Genomic DNA, 21604 nt, shown 5'->3' with positions numbered 1-21604 from the left:
ACAAGCGGTGAAAAAAGGCAGTGAAGGACACCAAAAGGAAGAAGCTGAAAGTAATGAAAATGCAGAAAGCCTCTGATCCCAAAACCTTGGACAGTAAGTCCTATAAGGCAGCCTCGGCTTTGAAACACTCACTGACCAAAGGTCAGCCGAAACACAAAGAGCCTCACAGATCTCAACCAAGGGATAATGGGTTAATATGCCTGCTGCAAAGAGCAGATCTGTATTTTATGTGGAGAGCTGAGTGGATTAGTAAAGCCAGCCTTCTTCAGTGCTTTAAAACAAATTAATTGTATGTGAGACAGGGGCTATGGAGCGATGAGGGGTCCTTTTGCTGGGTAGTAGGGAAAGAAACCGAGGAGGAGGTCATAGGGGGGACACCAAAAAAAGATTATTGAACTGGGTGCCACCAGCGCTAAAGCTGGTCCTGTCCGAGACTGAAGACGACCAGTCTGCTTTGGAGGCTCCAGCAACCACATAACCTCATGAGGAGGAGCAGGAAGAGGTCTATGAACTTGAGAAGGTCGAAGAAGCTACAGGGTGTGACGAACAATTGTGGCATGATCTTGACGTCGAGTCCCTAGAAGGAGGAGTAGATAGCTACCCTTCAATGCTATTCCCACCAGATGGCCTATCACTCTACAACAGTCTCATCAAAAGGACTGCTGAGACACATGGGTTCAGTTGGAAGAGGAAAAAGGAGACTCATGCTTTCTCCTGGAAACCTTAATGCCCTCCCACAAGGGAAACCTATATTACCAATGCTCCGCAGCATATTGGATCAAGGGAAGAAGGCGTTAAATGGGAGCCAGCCACTGCAAGGGCTTTAACACCCAGAGTAGAAAAGAAGTACAAATCTTCTACTCAAGACCCTAAGTACATTCAGGGGAACACTTGTGCAGACTCAATACTTTTTGCAACTGCCAGGAACAGGAACAACGCATACATCTACAGTTCCACAACCTGAAAGGGAAAGTAAAAGACTTGAACTGATTGAAAGGACAATGGCGGGGTAGGCAGCAACTTCATGGAAGATTGTCAACACCAACACCCTTGTGAACAGGTATGGATATCAACAATGGGACGAGGAGTCCCTCATGCAGCACCTCACAGAGAAATACAAAAAGAGGGCCAAGGCAGTAATGCAGGAGGGGAGAAAAGTTGCAAACACCTGCCTAAAATCAGCCTTCGATGCAGCAGACACTGCCAGTAGGCAGATGTGCTACAGAACATAGCTAAGAAGACATGCCAGGCTCAGAATGTCCAGATTCAAACCAGAGGTACAAGCTTCAATAATTTACATGCTGTTCACAGTGCTGTTCAAACAGGCAGTGGATGAGTCCCTCCAACAGTTGATCAAGGACAACGAGACAGCAAAGATAATGGGGGCAATACAATTCAGGGGTTCCTTTAGGAGAGTGGAGGCCCACAGGCAGAGCCCCCTTCTCATTGGGCCAACAACAGCAGCCACAAGGCAGCTCACATAATGCCATGCAACAGACCTCATGCCAAAAGGGGCAACACTCTGTGAGGCAGCCGTTTCATGGACAAGGAAGGGGAAGAGCCCAAGCTCCCTAAGGGGGAGCAATAAGCAAGTGACATGCACAGCAGCAGTGCACCATGAAACGACAGTGGGAGGCAGAATAGGGAATTACCCACAGGAGTGAGGGAAATCACATCAGACACTTGGATTTTGAACATAATACATCACAAATACTGCAAAGAACTAATTAAAAGAACCACCACAAATTTCCCCAAAACCAAAGAGGTTTTGAAGTCAAGAGATCATACATCTCAGGAAATAAGTAAAACAAAACTCTCACAAAAGAATGCCATAGAAAGAGTAACAAACAAAGGAAGCAAACAAGGGAAGCTATTTACCCTATTTCCTGATCCCAAAACAAGACCAAACCCTGAGACCAATCCTAGACCTCAGGTTCATAAACAAGTTAATTTGTACACAATACTTCAAGATGACAACTCTCCAAGGCGTCATCTGCTCAGCAGTGACATGGACATCACCACATACCTTTGCAAAGCATTATTGTGTGGACATTCAAATGAACAAGAAAGCACTTTTGGGACAGAATGTACTACAACACCTATTTGTTAACACTTACTTATTTCATCCCAACCAACCCGAGGGAGGGATACCACTCCTAAGTAAAGGATATTATATGGCTTCCTTTGATTCAAAGTGCCCTTACCTACACACAGTTTTGAACCACAGTGTATGCTCTAAGTGATGACCCACTTTCATGTCAACCAAAGCATACAGTTACCAACTTTCTTCAAAGAACCTAAGGAACCATACCAACAAATACACAAGGACAAGGTGGTTCTTGGAACCAATCCACAGTTTATGCCCAAAGTGGAGACCCACTTTTATGTCAACCAAAGCATACCTTTACCAACGTTCTTCAAAGATCCTAGGATAGAGACAAAAAAGAGCCCTACACACTTTGGATGTAGGGCTTTAGTGTACTACTTTCAAGAAATGAAACAGTTTTATAAAGGCAATCGTTTGTGTGTGTCTTTCGCCAAGGCAGACAAGGGTTTCCCAGTAACTAAAGGAACAATTTCAAGAAGGATAGTAAAAACAATACAGATTTGCTATTCCAGGATGGAGATGACACTGTCCACATACCCCAGAGTCCACTCAACTGGGCAAAAGGGAGCAACACTAACATTCTTAGCAAATGTGCCCATGGACGCACTGCGAACAGCAGCGACATGGACATCACCACCCCTTTGCAAAACATTATTGTGTGGACATTCAGCTGAACAATGAAGTACAAGTGAGACCAAATGTACTACAACACCTGTTTTCTAAAACTTCCTCATTTCATCCCAACCAACCCAAGGGAGGTGTACCACTATATAATCTAATGCACAGCATGGGCACACAGAAAAGGATTCATGCTGCAAAACAAAATGGGTGCTTTCCAGTAGGAGTAGTTTTGTAGCTCGAAGAGTTTTCTGGATTCATATGAGACCCACCCAGCTCCCCAGAAATGAGAGATGATGCAACCAGGTGGGAAAGAAGAGGAACAAAGGAAAAAGAAAAGGAAATAGAGGAAGTAAACCAAGAAAAAAAAGAACCAGAAGATGGGGACTATGCCAGGAAGTTCAGGGGTGCCATCTGACGTCACACAGGGGACAGCCATACCACCAATTGGTGGTAAATGGCACCCAAAACAAAACAAAAAGAGAGAAAGAAGACAATTCTGGACCCAACCACTAGATGGCAGAAACATACACAGCATGTGAATCCAGAAAACTCTTCAAGCTGCAAAACTACTCCTGCTGGTAAGTAACAATTTTGTTACTTTGTTAAACACCACATACATGCAAAGCGAAAAGCAGATATTCACCAAAACCTTCATACTGTATGTTGTGTGCATACAGATAGCAGTACATTATGGCATGTAAATGCAAAATTCCTTCGAGTTTGATATTGTTACCTTGTTTCCTTTCTAAGATTTTTCAGGATTTCATAGTGGTTTAGGGCACAATAATTTAATGTCCAAATTTTCACATTTGAAAACCAGTCCAAAATATTACTGAATTTGCTTCTTGAAATATATGTATGTAGTTGTTAAAATGAGGAGGTTATTTTTTATGTTTGGTTTGAGCAAACAAATATGCTGAAAATCTGTGGTTACCTCAGGTGATTTATTTACAATATGCCTATTCACATGAGAGTGCATCTTCATTAAACATGGTGCACATTGTGTATTCATTTGACATAGACTACAATATCTACATCCATGTGTGCAGCTTAAAAAAGAAATAAAATGGTTTGTTAAATGGAGCCCTTGTGAGTGTTACAATGACACCTTAAACACAATATCAGAACCCATCTGGACATTCAGGAAAGGTAGCATGCCACTGTTCCGAGACATGATATTTGTTCTGCAACATGGAAAAAACAATATCTCGTTAATAAACTTAGGAAAGTCTTAAGTAGATGAACGAGCTTGGAATAATATAGAGTAGTTTGCCCAGATTGTTTCAGGTGAATGTAAGATGTCTGTCACATTGCTGCAGAGACGGGTTCCCACATCTACCTATGTATTGTCCTCATTATCACTTATTAAATAATCTTGATACATGCAAGCTGGAGGTACTCTAGAGTAAATTTTTATTTTTTTATTTTTTATTTAGCCCCATTTTCCAGGTTGTATGAAAAACTCCCATGGCAATGCTATGCACGAAGGTCTCGTCAGGAAGCAAAGTGATTTTGGGATTAGATCTACCTAGTTTTATAATCTAATCTTTTAATTTACTATTTATTTGTAAATTCAGAATGAGCCACGTTCCTGTGCAGAACAAACTCACCCGCTACTATTGTTCGTAGCAGGTCTCCACCACTGTCATTGGACTTCCAATTCTTTTCTGTTATTCCTTCCCCGTTGCTGTATCTGACCTTTACAAACCATACACATGCTTGTCTTCTATCCCACTTTAGGATATTACCAGTCTCCTCCACACCATCTATGAGGTTGTTGATTCTTCAGTGAATCACTCTCCTAGCCCCAGTAAGACCCTGCGTGTGAAGCTTTCTGTGGCACCAGATGCCAGCCAGAAGAAGAAGACCTTATTGCTCAATAATGCAGGTAAGCAACTCTGAAATAAATCAACAAGTATTTTATAATCCATTAATTCTGTTTTCTATACATATGTTCCTTGTAAATTGTTTGTGGTTTAAAGTTAAACATACATACTGCTGCCACTAATTGTTTTATTGATTCAATTCAAATCTGCATTGCAAAGCAAAGAAAGGGCAGCATAAGCCAAAGTGATCATTTTATACAACTTCCAAATTAATTTTGTAAATGTTGATGGTGTAAAGCAAATCACGAGGAAGATTTTCAACTAGACAAATATTTTCTTTTTGAGCAGGACATCAGTATCAATGGTGTGACTTAGACCAAGCTGTGTGTATCCATTTCTAGGTATATTGTTGCTGGTTTGGGTAAAGGTGAGCAGAACTTGCAAAGTTTCACTCTGTGGAATTGTGCTGAGTTACAAACAAACTCCGCAAGATTTGGCAGGGTTGTGCCATTGTGCAGAAATATGCATGTCCTGCTGCTCCCACTGCAATGTATTGCCAGTAGCATGAGCAGCACTGAAAAATCAGTACGAAAGGCACCCTGTGATGCGCAAAAGCACACATTCAAGTTGGTTTGCTGCCTCTCGAGTAAAAATTCTACTTGTGCAGCAGCAAATCTACTCATGAAGCAGCCCTCTGACTGTGACCACCCATGTCTGCCCACATTAGAAAATAGTGCAAGGGGGATGCCATATCTCATTCTCGCTCGCATTGCTGGAGCCTAGAGAGGAAACGTTCTGCCATATGACAAGTGGCAGAATTTGGCCAGAACTTTGTGTTACAAGAGTAATATTGAGTCATCAAATTCTGCCAACTCTGCAGGTGGAAAGAAACATTCTGCCCACCCCCTCATTTTGTGTAGTTTGTGGTACCACTTACAGTGCTTTTAGACCAGTGCTGCATTCAAGCATCCAGGAAGATTCTGTATGATAGTTAGAAATTTGTGGTCATAGCCACTCCCAAATGAGAATTGTGAAACATATATTGTTCTGAGCCAATTTACTGCTGTTTATGCTTGCATTAAGAATACTTCATCCTTTTTTGAGTGCCAGTTATTCATTCTGTCCATTAAAGCCTTTAACATACATAGATACTCTACACCATGCATCACACCACCAACCTGAACCTGAATACAGTACTTACATGTGCTTGGGGCAGGTATTTATTGCTATACTCAGGAATTTGATGTGTGTGTGGGGGGGGGGGGGTAAATGTACTCCCTAGTGCATGAAGTAGGTGTTCTACGGTGGAAATACCTTGAAACATCACACCAACAAACAAGTGATTTTGTAAGTATTCACAAGGCTTTGTAATACGCATTACCTCCAAAGTTATAGTCAGTGGTTTATTCTTGTCAAGTGAAGAAGTAAATCTCTATTCAATGTGGGAATGAGGAGTGAACACACAAAATATTAGTGGGAGTGCATGGGAAGTTTTAATGTACACAAATTCAGTATTTCAGGAAGTGTAATGTACTACTGGAAACCTGTGAGTATTGCAGCTTTTCAGTTACGGTCGTCAACTTTTTTGTGAATTCCCCCCCCCCCCCCACAAAAGATCATGGGCCAGATGTAGGAAACACTTTGCGAGTCGCAAACGGCAAAATCAGCCGTTTGCGACTCGCAAATGCGTGTTTCCTGTGCAGAAATGCATTTTGCGAGTCGTTACCGACTCGCAAAATGCATTTCCGAATCGCAAATAGGAAGGGGTGTTCCCTTCCTATTTGCGAGTCGCAGTGGTATGCAACTCCATTTGCGACCGCGTACGCGGTCGCAAATGGAGTCGCAGTTACCATCCACTTCAAGTGGATGGTAACCCACTCGCAAATTGGAAGGGGTCCCCATGGGACCCCTTCCAGTTTGAGACTGGACCCCAAGACATTTTTTCAGGGCAAGGAGTGGTCCAAGGGACCACTCCCTGCCCTGAAAATACCGAAACAAAAGGTTTCGGATTTATTTGAAATGCAGCTCGTTTTCCCTTAGGGAAAACGGGCTACATTTCAAAAAAATAAAAACTGCTTTATTTAAAAGCAGGTCGCTAACATGGAGGTCTGCTGACGTCAGCAGGCCTCCATGTTAGCGAGTGCCTATACTCGCAATGGGGCCGCAATTTGCGACCCACCTCATGAATATTCATGAGGTGGGTCATTGCGACCCCATTGCGAGTTGCAGTCGGTGTCTGAGACACCGTACTGCATAGCAATTTGCGACTTGCAAATTGCGAGTCGCAGGGACTCGCAATTTGCAAGTCGCAAATTGCTTTTTTGCTACATCTGGCCCCATATATTTAATTTGCCCAAAGCCAACAAGGTTACATATCCAATTTTTATGTAAATTCAGCCGAATAGTATATATTATCTTAGTTTAGTTTACAAAATGTTTATATTGATAAACAATCATGAGTTATCCATACTCTTTACACTGTTAGTTTTACTAGTCACTGTGACCAAATTATAAGTGACCAAAGTCGAACATTTGTTGAGCTCAGCATTAAAGTCGGGGGCTTTGTTACTGTTTGGCTCTATAATCTGCACCAATTGGGGTTGCAGGGGGTAGGTTTGCAGAACTGAAGAAATAGGTTGCACATTAGTGGGGATGGAATTGAACCCTCTTTACTCATGTCCGCTAAGACTCAATTGGGATCTGGCCTTCACCACTGGTTGTTTAAAGTGTGTCTAAGAAAACTTAAGTGTCCTATCAATGAGGGTGCCAGTTATGAGAATAGGGAAGATTTCCGGAGAAAATAAAAACCAAAAAATTGAAACATTGGCGCGTACCAGATGTGAGAGAAAGAAAAGGTGAAAGGATAAGGGCATTAAAATAAAAAGTCTATTGTAACCTATAATCCACCACTTCCTTCATGGTAGATTTTCAAACCAGGCTCTGTGTTTTTTTAGCAGATCTGCAAACGTCAAGGCAAAGGACTGAGAGCAAAGCAAATGAAGAAATGCGGAGCTCTGAGAAGAAACAGCGGCCATCACTCAGGTTGGATTGTGTTTTGGTTTTGTAGTAAAAGTTTCATTTTTTCATTGAAATGTCATTTTGGTTCTCATGGTGGCTACCTCACGAGACTGCCACAAAACCTAACTTGTGGTAAGGTCATTGGATCTTGCAGACACTCCTCTGTGCAGCTAGAGCTAGGTTCATGAAACAATCTTTTGGGCCTACCTAGGAGAAAGCTCTCAAGCACCTAACATTGAAAGTAGCTTTCATAATTGCTATCACCTTTTTGAGAAGGGTGAGTTGCAGGCCTCACATAAGGATAAAGTGTTGATGAGAGCACATCCAATATATGTTCTCAAAGTGATTGCTCCTTTTCATATAAATCAAACCAACGCAGCCATCAGCGTATTTCTGCTAGCCAAGTACAGCTTTAGAGAAGGTTTTATATTCACTAAAATCAGTACTTTGGTGGTTAGAAATTATTCTCAACGAACAATGGCAGAAATTGTATTTTAATGCTTGATAAAGTTCACAGAAACGCATCCTTGCACAACTTATAAAAATCCATATTATGTGTATACAGAAACAGACCCACAGAAAAAACAACTCTGCCTGGTGTATTGCGCCTGCTTTCCATGGCAATCTTTTCTCCAGGGTTAGATTTGCTTTCTTTCTGCTACTGCTGTATCACTTACACTTGACTGTAAATAAATAGTACAGGTTATCAAAAATTGTTGAAATATTACTGACAACTGTGGGGGACTTCGATACCAAACGACGCCTACAGCGCCTAAATCATGGGTCTCAAGCGTTTTGCAAATAAGTTTGCCCGTTAGAAAAATGTTTCATTTCTTGAGTGTTCGCTGCTTGTCTATGCGCTATTGTTTGTGGCAAACACCTGATTGAAAGCTATGCAACGAAATATCTGCGTTACAAAACGCGGAAAGCAATTACTTTTAAGTGCTTAATTATTAAAAAAAAAAAAAAAAAACGCTTTGCGTATTTGGAAGTTTTCACGTGCCTCTCACCAGTAAACGTTCCTCTGTCCTCCTCGGCCCCTTGTGTGCGTGTCAGTCGCAATGCCTTCTGTTCAGAAGAGTCGACACACAGCACTCCTTTCATGCACAGCTGCAGGTACAGTTACAGCTCCCTGGAGATTAGATAAAACCTGCATACTTGAAGCCTCTTCCAAAGGAATGTGCAATATTTTCGATTCCTGTCTCGAACAGGCCTGATTCCTCTGAGAAATGCTTTGTCGTGTCAGTGACGGGAAGATTAGCCATCAAAGCAGGGACCGGGCCTCCTATCGCCTCATTCCTTTGCCTTCAGGAATGCCATTTGCTGAGTTTTCAGCTTGTGTCAATCAGCTGAGATACTGAGACGTACATCTTGTGTGAGGCTTTGATCCTACTTCCTATTTTATTCATAACATACAATAACACCCTCCCCCCCCCCATAGATGATAGAAAAACATCTATTACCTACTACAGTTGCACAAAAGAAAAGTTAGGTTCCCAAGTTCGAAAAATGCGTGTGTAACAATTGTGGAACACTGCCTTCATCACCCAGCTGACCCTTTAGTTTTCTTGGCTATAGGTTGTGTCAGTTTCGTTGTGTCAGTTTTCTGACCACCTTTGATTTTATTATTCATTTTGAGGATTTGTGAGGTGCACACACCACACTGAGGCCGTCTTAGAGCGCGAGACGGAAGGGAAGGGGGCGCTGCAGAGTCAGTTAGTTCACAAGAGCCGCTGGCTGGAGGTCAGCAGACCCTCCCGGTTTCCATTGTGGTCTCGGATGGTGGTTTAGTAAGAGGTGGCGGGAGGGAGTTACAAAGAGCAGAGACTTGAGCCCAGATTCATTAACAGTTCACAGTGTGCAACGCAGCAAGGCAAGTTGCTGCGCTTCATTGAGTCTAGGGGACAGAGCTGAACCGTAACATATTTACTAAGTTAGGGCACTGTTCAGCTCTCTTCCTGCGCACACTTGTGGCTCCATGGTGGCGGCGTAGGCACACTTCTGCCATGGTGCAAGGGTCACTGCGTTGTGGGCAGGATGGTTTTCGCGCAAGAAGGAATATCTTTCTGCACAAAAAACATCCTTAGACAAATATACCTCTTTGTATGTTTGTAGCAGAATGCAGTACACATGCAAAGCAGAAGTAACAAGAAGAACTAAAAGGATTTCTCCTCATTATGCCAGGGTTACTTAGCCACACCATTTTGGTGCATACCCACGTTTATTGACTTTGGTAAATCTGGGTTTGGTTCAAAGTACATGGATGGATACCAGAGGGAACACCTGTGCTCCACCCATGTAACACCTCCTGACGCAGGGTAACGCAGGGCAAGTGCTTAGTATATGTGGGGCCTCCTATTTAGCAGTCTCCCCCTCTACTGCTTGTACCATGCTCTGCAAGCATACAGCAATTTTAGTGAGCAGGGTTTTGCCAATATTAGAATTAGCAAAGAAAACAAAAACACCTCAGCCTTTATTACAAGTGGCCCATCAATTGGTTTGTAAATCCTGGCTCCTGGAGTTACCCAGCAGGTACAGTCAGTGCTTGAAATGGAAAAAAGAAGTGCAGGTACTCTGTACCAGAGTACCTGCTTATTTCTGAGAAGTGCCGGTACTCTCCAATTAAAAGTATTACGATTTTCTTAAGAAGTGCAGGTACTCTCTCTCTTAAAATAATAAAGTGCCGATACTCTGCACTGGACAGTACCGGCCCATTTAAAGCACTGGGTCCAGTATTTGAAAAGGTAGGAAAAAACACCCGATTATGAGTTGGTGACTAAGCATCCACTACGAAGAGGGGAATTACCAGGAAATCGGATTTACAACATCCAGTTGTCCCAATAAGATCTGATTGTTAGCTGTATCTTGCCCCTGAGACATCAGCTGCTTTCAGCAGCCGGCGTCCCCTGGGAGAACAGTCAAGCCTACAGGTTTTCAAGGTTACTAATAATTCCGATGAGCCAAGAAAGGCCTAATACCAGTCCTATCTGACTATGACCATCTTGTAATTCGGTCCTAAGTAGCAAAATGCCCAACATCTCCATTAAGTCTTTATCCCCTTTTTCGCACCAACCATTCCTTTTCTTTGTTCCACACAATTGTGGTTCCACCATAAATGTCATGGGCCAACAGAGAGAAAGAGGTACTGCAAGAGGTTAATCAAAGTTAATTGAGAAAGGTGCCACATATTAGTCGTAAAATAGTCTCTAACCATTAGGTTACTGGACAAATCCCTGTGTGAATCTTTCCCATTAAATGTAACAGTAACCCTTTCACGTTTTCTAACTAGCCCGTGTCTTCGTGTGACCCCTTGCAACTTTACAACGTTCTTCTTCTTCGTAGGTGCAATCTCTTCCTACTCCTATTCAAATTTATTACCCTATTCCAGCCACCACTAAACGCAGAGAATGGCCACATTTTCAACAGCTTGTTGCCCATTCTACCTGTAGAAGAACGCTCCGCCTCAGAAGGTCTATTGTAAACCAGTAGCTCCATTTTCTGTGCTTTGCACAACACAGGCTAGCTGGATTCCTAAACCGTTCCTCATTAGGTGTACTGTGATGTTGATTGTAAATGTGACTTCGCTCTCTTGAGGCCATTATTTCACAAATCTCTCCCGTCACCAACTCAATGAACTCAGTGATGCAGCTGTCTTCTTCTACAGCTGTCTTCTTCTAGGGTCATGGCCACAAATTTATTACATTTCTCAAACATTAAAGCCAGACACTCCATTATGCCAATATGTCCCAGGCAGCCTGAGGACATGTTGTCGTTGCCGGAACACTGTTTCAGACAGGGACTCTCAATTGAGGTACTATTTCTCCTGTATGCTCCTGATGTAAGCCCTTCCAAACTGTTAGTGCCATATTCGAATGCTACTGTTTATCCATTTACATCCAAGGAAATAACAAATGATAAAAGATTCCTCCCTTCTGAACCACTGTTGAGCAAACTTACACTACTGGACAGCAAGCATTCAAACTGTAGGAGCCTGATGTCATCTGTACATCTGGACCGACTCTTATCAGGGCCACCTAATTTTTCTTTGCTGCCAAATTATTGCATCCACTACATCGACCAAACCACTACATCACAAAGTAAATCTAGGTAAGTAGCGTTGGAGTTAGAAAGAGTGAATATATACTTACCGTAACAATATCGTGGTAGGGGATAGGGTAGGTGATATACTTTTCTAGGTCGTTTTGGCCAACTTCAATATTGTGACATAGAACCATCCAGAAAAACTGTCTCTCCAAAATTCCATTCGCAGGATTCTTTTTTTAGGGTCATGCCTGTAACGTTTTGTTTTTGAATCCTGATATGTTATTTACACATGTGTAAGTGTCAGTTATTGTTGTTTTCTGTCCCATAGACATCATCACAGTGAAAATCCTCCAGAACAGAATGAATGTTATCGCCAGTGTGTTGATGAGAACATCGAAAGGAGAAACCACTACTTGGACCTAGCAGGCATTGAAAACTACACATCAAAGTTTGGGCCAGGTATGGCTTCAATTACAGAGGTGATAGACTAAAGGCCTATCATAGGAGATGTAGTCTAATGTATATTTGGCTGAATATGCAACCAGGGGATCTATGTTCTATCCCGGCTTTGGCACTTAATTGAAAATCACAATGTTATGAACAAATCACTTAGGGCCTGATTTAGTTCTTGACAGAGAGAAATACTCTGTCACAAATGTGACGGATATCCCGTCTGTTGTATTGCGATCCCATTATATCCTATTTGGATCATAATATGGCGGATGGGATATCCGTCACATTTGTGCCAGAGTATTCCCTCCGCCGAGATTTAAATCAGGCCCTAACTCTCCATGTGCCTAAATGTTGTAGTATGTGACCTGTAACACATGTAAAAGTGTAAATCTGCCCAAAAGGCCTCATTACAAGGTCTCTGTTGAGAAGTTCTGTCATTTTTCTCCCCTAACTTACCAAGACCGGAGGTACCAGTAATTCTTCATGGGGAGGCGTTGGTGTGGATTACAAGTGGAATCTGGAGTGTCCCCTTAGAAATGATGAATAAAGAGGAAAATTAATAAATCTATTCATGATTCTTAAGGTTATTCATTATTTCTTCCCATAATTTTACCCGGACCCTGCAGCTTCATTTCAGCCTCAGTCTTTGAGTTAAAAACAATCACTCTGCAGAGATATTGTTAATCGCGTAACACCGAAAAAGCCAATAAATGTTATTACCAGCCCCACCAGAACTGGAATCTGTAACTCTAATTATCTGCCCTGTCAGAATTACCAGGATCCTCGGAAACCCAAATGTTCGCAATCTTACAACATTCTACCACCTCAATGTGCATTACTCCATTCCTCTTTAGTTAGATTTGCACTATGTAAATATCTTGCATATTTGCACTTTCAATATCTAGAACGATATTGACCCATTAAATGTTGTATACAGCATCTTTAGAGTGACTATATTGAGTAATGACACATCACTGCTCCTAAAACACAAGTGGCAAGTTTATCTTTATTTTGTTGGTGAATTTGGACTTTTGCAGTGTTAATCTTTTCTGGATTCACATGCTGTGCATTATTCCATCATCTAGTGGTCGGGTCTGGAATTTTCTATTATTTCACCAAATTTTGAGTCCGTCTTCTTTTTCTACTTTTCTTTGCTGGTGGCGTCGACGGAACCTCCATTTGGTGTCTCCTTGTGATGTACTTCCTGCAGATGTTCCCTCCTTAGGTCGCCATCTTCAGATTATTTTTTTCCACCATTGAATCTGGATGTTTTGGTAGAGACGTCTTTAACTAAAGGAAGAATTTTAAAGACTTGCCCAAAAACGTTTTGGGAAAGCTTTATCATGTAAGAGAATTTGTCATCATCGACGGAGAGCACACGAAAACCGCAGAAAGAACAAACGCATATTTATTTCCTCTACAGCGATGGACTTCCAAGAATGCCTGGAAGGGGGCCCCCCGTGTGGCATAATGGAGAAAACACCTTTCCAATTCTGCGAGAATTGCCATCACAAATACATGCAGAAAGACAAGCGTCCAGTGTGTGATATTTGTCTTTCTGTCGACTACCAAAGTGAAGAAAGTAAGGCCTGCCCAGTGTTTGTGCCGAAGACACTGAGGGTGAGAGAGAAACAAAGGATAGCCCATCACACATTGTAAGGCCAAAAATCAACATTGTCCTTTCGATCGCCTACATCTGTAACGTTGGCCCATATGTTTATTTATTTATTGAGAACGTTGATTTGTCATTCTTATCATTTTGCCACAGATACTCCAAGGTGCGTGTAAACAGCAGAATTTTCAGCAATCTATTCGATACGAGAGAAGGAAATAGTTGGCAGTAGATACGTTATGTTATTAGCATGGTCTCCCACAGCTACAAATGTAAATCATAATTGTATGAAATATTCATTTAGTCTGTGTTTCCTTCTCACCTATTTTTCTTTTTATATTTTGTAAAGCATAGCAATAGTGTCACTTATTTGAACCAAAAAGAAGGGTTCTTTATGCGGTTAACTATCAGAATAATGAGATTTAAATATCAACCTTCCAAAATGTCATAGCAAGAACATTGATTCCCAGAATATCGTGAAGGTAAGTATATATATAGGTTAAGAGTTGATTTACTATGCTTAACTCCCCATAGGTGTGCCTTAATAATACATATATCTTCCAGGCACTTAGATGTTCAGTTAAGTATGGCAAATCTATACTTTTCTATATATAAATATCTGCCTGATGTTCTGGTAGGCAAGAGAGTGAATATTTTGCAAATTTTGCTTTCTGATTACTTGAAGCTACATGTGTACTAAATGTGCAGCTTTTAGCACACTTTCTATCTGTTGAATTTTGCTGACATCAATATTTGCCCCCTAGTCAGGGCAGAGGAATCTTTTCTCATATTAGGAACTTCCAAGTGCTCTGTAACAGGATAGCCATAGTTTAGCCTGGCATATAGCATGTTAAACTTTCCCACACATTCTTACATTTTTAGGGTTGAGCGCGCAAGTGCTATAGCCTGCTGTAATCTCTCTGTGAGCTGTTAACCACGTCCACCACAGGCCCATCAGTTTCGTTGGTTTGTGGTCTTGCCTTTTAAAATTTACTTGATTTCATTAGTGAAAGACATGCATACGTCATGCCTTTTTCTGTGTTTAGCCCTCCACGAGGGCACCGAGCAACTACAGAAAACATACGAGGCTCCATGTTTTCCGCATGGCTTCTGGACTACTTTTTCTTTTTATTTCCTATGTAGCGCGATCTCGCTGGGCAGTAGTCCAGCGCTTTGCATTACATCGACCCTGTAACATGGGTAATTGCATAACTGCTGATAGGTTTGAATGCGAGTGAACTTCTGTTTCCTTTTCTGTCTCTCCTTTGCGCTTCACACTTGTGCCTTGATGCTTTAAATCGTCTCGCTTATTTGAAACTGTTTTACTTTTCCTTTTCAATTTGTGTGGCAAGAAAAGTCCGGTTAGGACCTTACAACACTAATATCTCTAAGTTGAGCAAATGCGAGACCCATTGCAATGCAAATGCTTGATTTTATATTAGTCAAAATTGGGACTTTGTAATTTGAATACATTTTTTACGTTTGTCATTTAGAGAATGAATGTGTTGAATCGTCAAAATATTTGTCAGCTTAATGTGAAAATTGGAAGTCATTCTAGAAAACTAAAATTGCAGCTATTGATGTCTGTCTACATCAATTTCATTATTACATGTATTTGTCAATACTGGTAAGACGTTCGAGGACACACATGTGAGTCATTTTCCAAAGGGAAATTTATATGAAAATGTAGAACGATTCGAGGTTCAAACCGCAGCACACAATGCACTGTTCTCTGATAGATTTTGAGAAGCATCCCTGACAGTGTCTACTAAAGCGCAAACTTTACGGTCCTAAACCTGGGTTTGTTACACAAAGCATGTATATTTATTTAGTTAAGCTGTGGATATTTTTTTGCTGAAACGGATGACCCAAAGAAGCAGTCTTTCATCCTTGCAAAGCGTTAAAAGAGTTGGCCAACGTTATTTAAATGTTGTCTCTACATCGCAACATCTGCCATTAAATGTAGACATTAATCCTTGCTTACAAACTCCCAGATCGCATTTTAATATAGACTTTATGTGACCATTATTACTGTCCTTGAAAAGTCAGCGTTTGGCATGTGATGTGCTCCTTCGTTTATGCCCGCCTGGTGTGTAGTCCAGGTCCTAACCTAAGACCAACAGGATGTTTTCCTCCAAATTCCTGCCATGCGGGTTACACTATGCTTATTTTGAGTCTATGTTAGGCCCACATCTGTTGCTAGCTGTCTTGGCAGTTTTTACTGCAAACATTTTGAAAGGGCTTATTTAATTTGTTTTTGTTTTCTTGTTTTTTAGGTTCACCTCCCAGTGCTCGGAAACATGATCCTCAAAACAGAGTTCAAAATCAGACTAGATCACGCTCTCATGAACCAGAGATAGTCCACCTGCACCATCGGAGGTCTCAGATTGTGGACCCGGGCCATCTTGTCATGTTGGACCCCTCTCACACAAAGATCACAGAGGCACAGCAAAGGCTGCGAAATCAGGACTCCAGCAAGCACCTGGTGCGATCACCTAAGGTTCAGAGCAAGAGCGGAATGGCTGCTGCCCAATCAGGGAGAGCGGTGAGGAACAAGCCGCTGCAAGCTACATCCATTCCACTGGCCTCTCCAACGGCACTTCAGGGCCCAAACCCTCCCTACCAGCCCATGCAACCCCAACAGCCTCACAAGAAGCACAAGCAAAGATCAAAGGATGCCCATCTGATTTGCAAAGCCTTTCAAGCTTCACCCGCAGCGGTGGAGAAGGAACACGTGAAGGACCTGCCGAGCGTTGTTTTGTATGAAGGCCATGTTGGACACATGATCCAGAGACATGAACACCACCATCACCATGAGCACCACCACCACTATCACCACTTCTACCAGACATAAAGCCAGCAAAGAACCATTGAAGGCAATGAAGACATGATCAATATGAAGGAAAACTTTTATTTGTTTCTGCCACTTCCGAGGAAGTTGTGACGTGCATTATTGTTACTCCACTAATATCTAGCTAGCCTATATTTTAGGGACAATCTAAAAACATTGGAACACATGTGGATGCAAGCGGCTAGTAACGTGGTGGGCAGCCATAGCTTTGAGCTGTAATCTACTGTAGGTCATCAAAGCACTTCTGCAGAAGTACTTCAGTCACTGAATCAGCAAGGATAGCTCAAACATTGTGTAGACGATCAGCTCTCTGGCCTGCTGTGCATTGGCTTCCTGCACACAAGTCTTTCTTTATCATGGGAGTGACGTTCCAAGGAGTGGACTTGAACGAATCCTCAGAATAACAGAAAATACAAACAGCTGCTACCTCTAGTATTATTCAGATTTTATTTCCCTCTATTGATTGTAATGTGCAACAGGGGTTTTTAATATACTGCATTGTGTAGCTTTAATTTTTTGTGTTCTTTGTCCATATCATTTAAAGCTATATTAACGTATACAAGGAAACAGTTTTATTTGTCAACAGACCTAGGCTTATACATTTTCCCTTGGTACTTTTAAAGCCACATTGCTTAATATTTATGTTTTTACTGATTACTCAGTGCTCTGAAACCACTTAAGAGCAAAGTGGGCATGGGATGGGAGAGATAGCTTTCAAACCCAGCATCACTGTATGCTGTGAAAGACCTTTAAAACTGTTTTTTAAGCTCTTCTCCGGTAAAAGGGGAAAACGTTCTGATATATATATATATATATATATATATATATACACACATACATACCCGCGTGCACAGACACTCACATATACATATATACACACACATTCTCAGGTACATTATGTTGTGTGTAAATATCTGTGGTTTAAGTATTCTTTTTTTCCCTACAGCCAGCAGCTATATAGCACAAATTCACCACATTCTGTTTTACTGTTGGGCATATTATCTCCACCAGTCGGCTATGGTTAATTTTGCCGTAGCTTTCTCCTGTCTTAAAAAGGCTCGGAAGCGTAGGAAGGTAGACCTAAATAAATATTGGTTCCCAGTACTTTTTATATCAAGTATCTTGCATTGCAAGCAGCTTTGGTCACCCTGTGGAAAAGAGTGCACCAATAAGAGACCACTATTTGTTTGTGGGAAACAAACGGTGAAGGCAATGTGAGGCTGATTTGCAAGAAAGTGGTATGAACTCAGAAATTCAGATTCTGAAAACTTGGACCAGTACATTTTTTTTCCAAAATGCCAGGCTTTTTAAATAAGTACAAGAGGCAATTTATAGTCAAAGTATTTGCCCTTTATTTCATTTGTATACAAAATATTTTGCCTTAGACCTGATAATTGTCAAGTTATGTAAAAAGTGTCTGATTCTGTCAATATTTGTTTTTAGGAAACTCTTTACAATCTGTCCCAGATGATTTCAGGTTACAGTTTTTTGGTTTCTCATCTATCACAACCCATTTGCATCATGTATAAAAGCAATCTATTCAAGAAGTTTAGTTTCTTTTCCATACATTATTGTCACTATTGAAAGTTTTCTACTGAACCGTACACTTATTCCAATTTATTTTATTTCAACTCCCACGGTAGCTATGCTGTGACAAAATTACAAAATGCCTTGGGAAGACGATTGAGTGGAACATTTCATTATAGACAGAAACTAATGTTTTCTGACGGCACCAGCTGTCACAGTCCACTTTGTGTGATACGTTATGGGAAGTAGCTCAGTAGGTTTTTAGAACTGAGTATTCCATTTGTCCTCTGAAAGGGAGAGTCCAGGTAGAACGTAAACTAGCATCATTAGCCTTCAAAACAAAGTAAGTTCACTCTTTTTTGTTCAGAGAGGTCACAGCTTTGTTCTAGTTTGCCATAATTTCCACAAATTTTCAAATATCTGAATTTACCTTACCAAGCACAACATATGCCAGCAAAGCAGGCATCGAGGGCCCAAACCAGGTACAAAGAAAAGTACTCAGCAAACAGATGCCAAGTGGTGGATCAACCACCTCTATATATTTTGTGGATATGCCCCCTGACCCTCAATAGAGTGCGGATATCTCCCTGTAGGGCGGGTGTAGGCGATGTACTACCAGAATATTGTGTTTGAATATGTTCTGATATAAATATTGTGTGTTAAATATCATTTTCAAAAATATCAACCCATTAGGGTTAGTAATAGAAAATCTACACCCAATGGGACTGTATGTTTGTCAATGCAATGCAGAACACAATATTTTTGTCAGATATTTCTGTAGACAGTTGTATGACCCAAAACCTTGACATGCATTTGTGGTGCTCTATCACTGCATTGTATTTGAAAAATGGTCCTGTGCCCCCATCAGTCCTCCCCCCTACCCCCCACACTCCTATTAGCATCTGCTAAAGTGTCTCTGAGGCCACTAACAACAAATGTAAAATGGTGCCTTAGTAGGCATGCTAAAGGACCTCCATCTCCCAGAAGGCACCCATGCATTGAGAACTAATTACAAGTTAAGGGCTAAATTGGCAACACATGTTTGCTTAGGGATCAGAATGACAAGTTGTTAGATAATCATCCTATCATTGCAGTTTTCCCCTGATAAATTCCACCAGGTCAAATCTGTTGTAATTTAATAGGGTGGGGAAATGGCCTAACTTGCAAAATTTGGTGTGTTAACACCAATTTTGCTTATTAGGCCTCCTTTTCTTATATAAACTTCAGAATATGGAGGTATTTACAAGAGGTGCGAAATACCCCACCCTAATCGAACAAATTTGTAATGAGGTTCTAGGACTTCGTATCCCATCTGTATATTTCAGTAATATGAAGCAATCTCATGGGCAAAGAAATGCCTCTATTTGGAAAGGCCTATATAGGAATAGCCATATCTTAATGCACACCAATTGCTTGAGTGGGATTCATTCGCTGTTAAAAACTGTGATGCAAAACTGCGAGCCCTGCATTTTGAGGTATGGTCCTAAATCAGCAGTGAAAGGCATTCTCACACGTTTTAGAAAGTGATTCTTTATGCTGTGGATGACTTGAGTTGCCAGTTTTTCTCAATTGAAAATATATGCCATATACATAAGTGCAGTAATATGGCACCTTCTTCCCTCTTCTGAACTGCAAAACTAGGATTTTACTCAACCCCACCATTATGTTTTAGTGTTTCCCACCATTATGCTGAAAACGAGTGAATGCTTTTAAAATCTTTGATTGGAATCTCTGTGACAATTATGTTGTTAAAATCAGTTATTTGTACTTTTTTCAAAGTTAAAAAATATTTATACCAAGATCTTTTGCTCTGTACATATGGTAAATTTCACACACGTTTAAACTAGTTACCACTAAGTTCTATTATAAACCTATTTTGCTGCTTATTTAGCCCTCTTTTTTAACATGTGTATATATATCTTTCTCCCTGCCTGTCTTTCTTTACATAATGTGTATATATATTGTGTGTGTGTACATGTAGAGTGCATATAATACACACACACACACGCACACACACACATATGTATATACATTTTTAAAAGTACGGGCTGTGAGAAAAGGCATTTGTATGCTTAGTAGGAGATATGAGCATATTTATATTATAATATTAACGAAGTCTGTACTCAAGTGGCTTATGTTATCCTACTGCATGCATAGCACAAGTGTACATTCCATCTTACCAGGGACACCATTTTATAGTTTCCCATGTACTTCAGCTCAAACTGTGCACCTTCTCTTCGTGGCCTACACAAGTTCGCCATTGGCATCTGCAGGAAGACAAAGATGACTTTTACCTTGTAAACAAAAATAAAACCAGTTCTGGGAAGGATTTCAAGTTTGTATGTGCGAGAGGATGGGTGGAAATGGTGTGACGCATGAACGAAAATATGTCAGGGAAACTAGCAGAGGGCAACCTGGCAAAACGGGTGAATGTTTCAAAGGATCAGCTGCCAGCCAGGATTTCTCGACGTTTTCACCCTGGAGGATTATGGCTCATCGACGTTATGAGTTCTGGCGACGCTGTATTCGCTGCCCTTGTGCAGTGAGAGTAGCAGGTTCTGTTAGCTGAAGCCAGCGACCCATTGAACTCGTTCCATCCAACATTTAACCTGTGGTGCTGCGCCATCCTGCTTGAGGGACCAAAGGATGTGCTTTGTTCTTGGAATGTATGCAGAAAGAATTATGGGAGCAAAAACCAAAAATAGGTGTGGAGGCCTTGCAAGGCCACTCCTGCTACCCACAGGATGGAACTTCGAAAACTATACTAATGGCAGATTGGTAGTTATACAAGTGGTATTTAATAGTAACAACCTATTTAATAGACAATTTTGCCCGGATAAGATGGACAGAAAATTTAGAAACTTGGGCCTCGTGTCTGACAGTCTTCAAGGAAGCCCTCCTCTCTAAGGATGGGCTAGGATGAAACACTGTGCCACTTTTGACTATTTGAGTCAAGGTTCATCTGAATAAGCAAGAGATAGCGCTCTGGTACCCCAAGTGTGTGAAGGTGATGAAATAGATATTCACCCAACTTACCCATAACAAATAATCCATACAAGCTATGTACATACATAATGTTGTAAGATACTTCCCCATTTGTTAAATGCATATAGTGTGAATTACTGCTCATGTAGCACCGAATTTTAAAACATTTTCTTTTCACAGAATCTTGATTTTCTGTATCCTCTAAAATATTTGCTTTTCAGTATTTTGTATAGTGAATATAGATGGTTTTGAGTAAATGCTTTATTTATTTAATAGCAAAACTGTGCCAACAGAAACCCCTGTTTAATTAAAGTTTTACTAGTTCAGACATATTTTTTTTTATCTGTGTCTGTTTTTCATAACATTTATCACTAAACACACATTTTCGACACAAAAGGTTTTTAGCATCTCAGAGAATGTTTGTATGCACCATTGTATGTATTACCTTAGCATTGGCCTGCAACTGAAAAACTCCAGGCAGCACTTAGTTTTAAGCATCTAAGCATTAATCTTCATTATATCCATTTATCTAATTTGTATAGCCCTGAAATCTGTCATAC

The 21604-nt window shown here is 40.9% G+C and overlaps 1 protein-coding gene across 4 annotated transcripts in view; it reads left to right on the top strand.

Annotated features, from left to right (window-relative positions):
• The window catches only part of NKD1 (NKD inhibitor of WNT signaling pathway 1), a 158375-nt gene extending 136999 nt beyond the window's left edge, over nt 1-21376 (top strand). For 3 of the 4 annotated variants that reach the window (XM_069216453.1, XM_069216452.1, XM_069216449.1), the window contains 4 exons: nt 4469-4616; nt 7509-7596; nt 11945-12075; nt 15958-21376. In XM_069216453.1, the coding sequence (XP_069072554.1) occupies nt 4469-4616; nt 7509-7596; nt 11945-12075; nt 15958-16535 (945 nt within the window). In that variant the 3' untranslated portion in view covers nt 16536-21376. The remainder of the gene's footprint in view (nt 1-4468; nt 4617-7508; nt 7597-11944; nt 12076-15957) is intronic. The other variant, XM_069216451.1, reaches the window with a different exon arrangement.
• Nucleotides 21377-21604: the final 228 nt, after the last annotated feature.

The sequence above is a fragment of the Pleurodeles waltl genome, chromosome 12, assembly GCF_031143425.1.
Source record: "Pleurodeles waltl isolate 20211129_DDA chromosome 12, aPleWal1.hap1.20221129, whole genome shotgun sequence".
NCBI classification, from domain to species: domain Eukaryota; kingdom Metazoa; phylum Chordata; class Amphibia; order Caudata; family Salamandridae; genus Pleurodeles; species Pleurodeles waltl.
The sequence above is the reverse complement of the archived record's forward strand: the minus strand, read 5'-3'. Positions and strand labels throughout refer to the sequence as shown.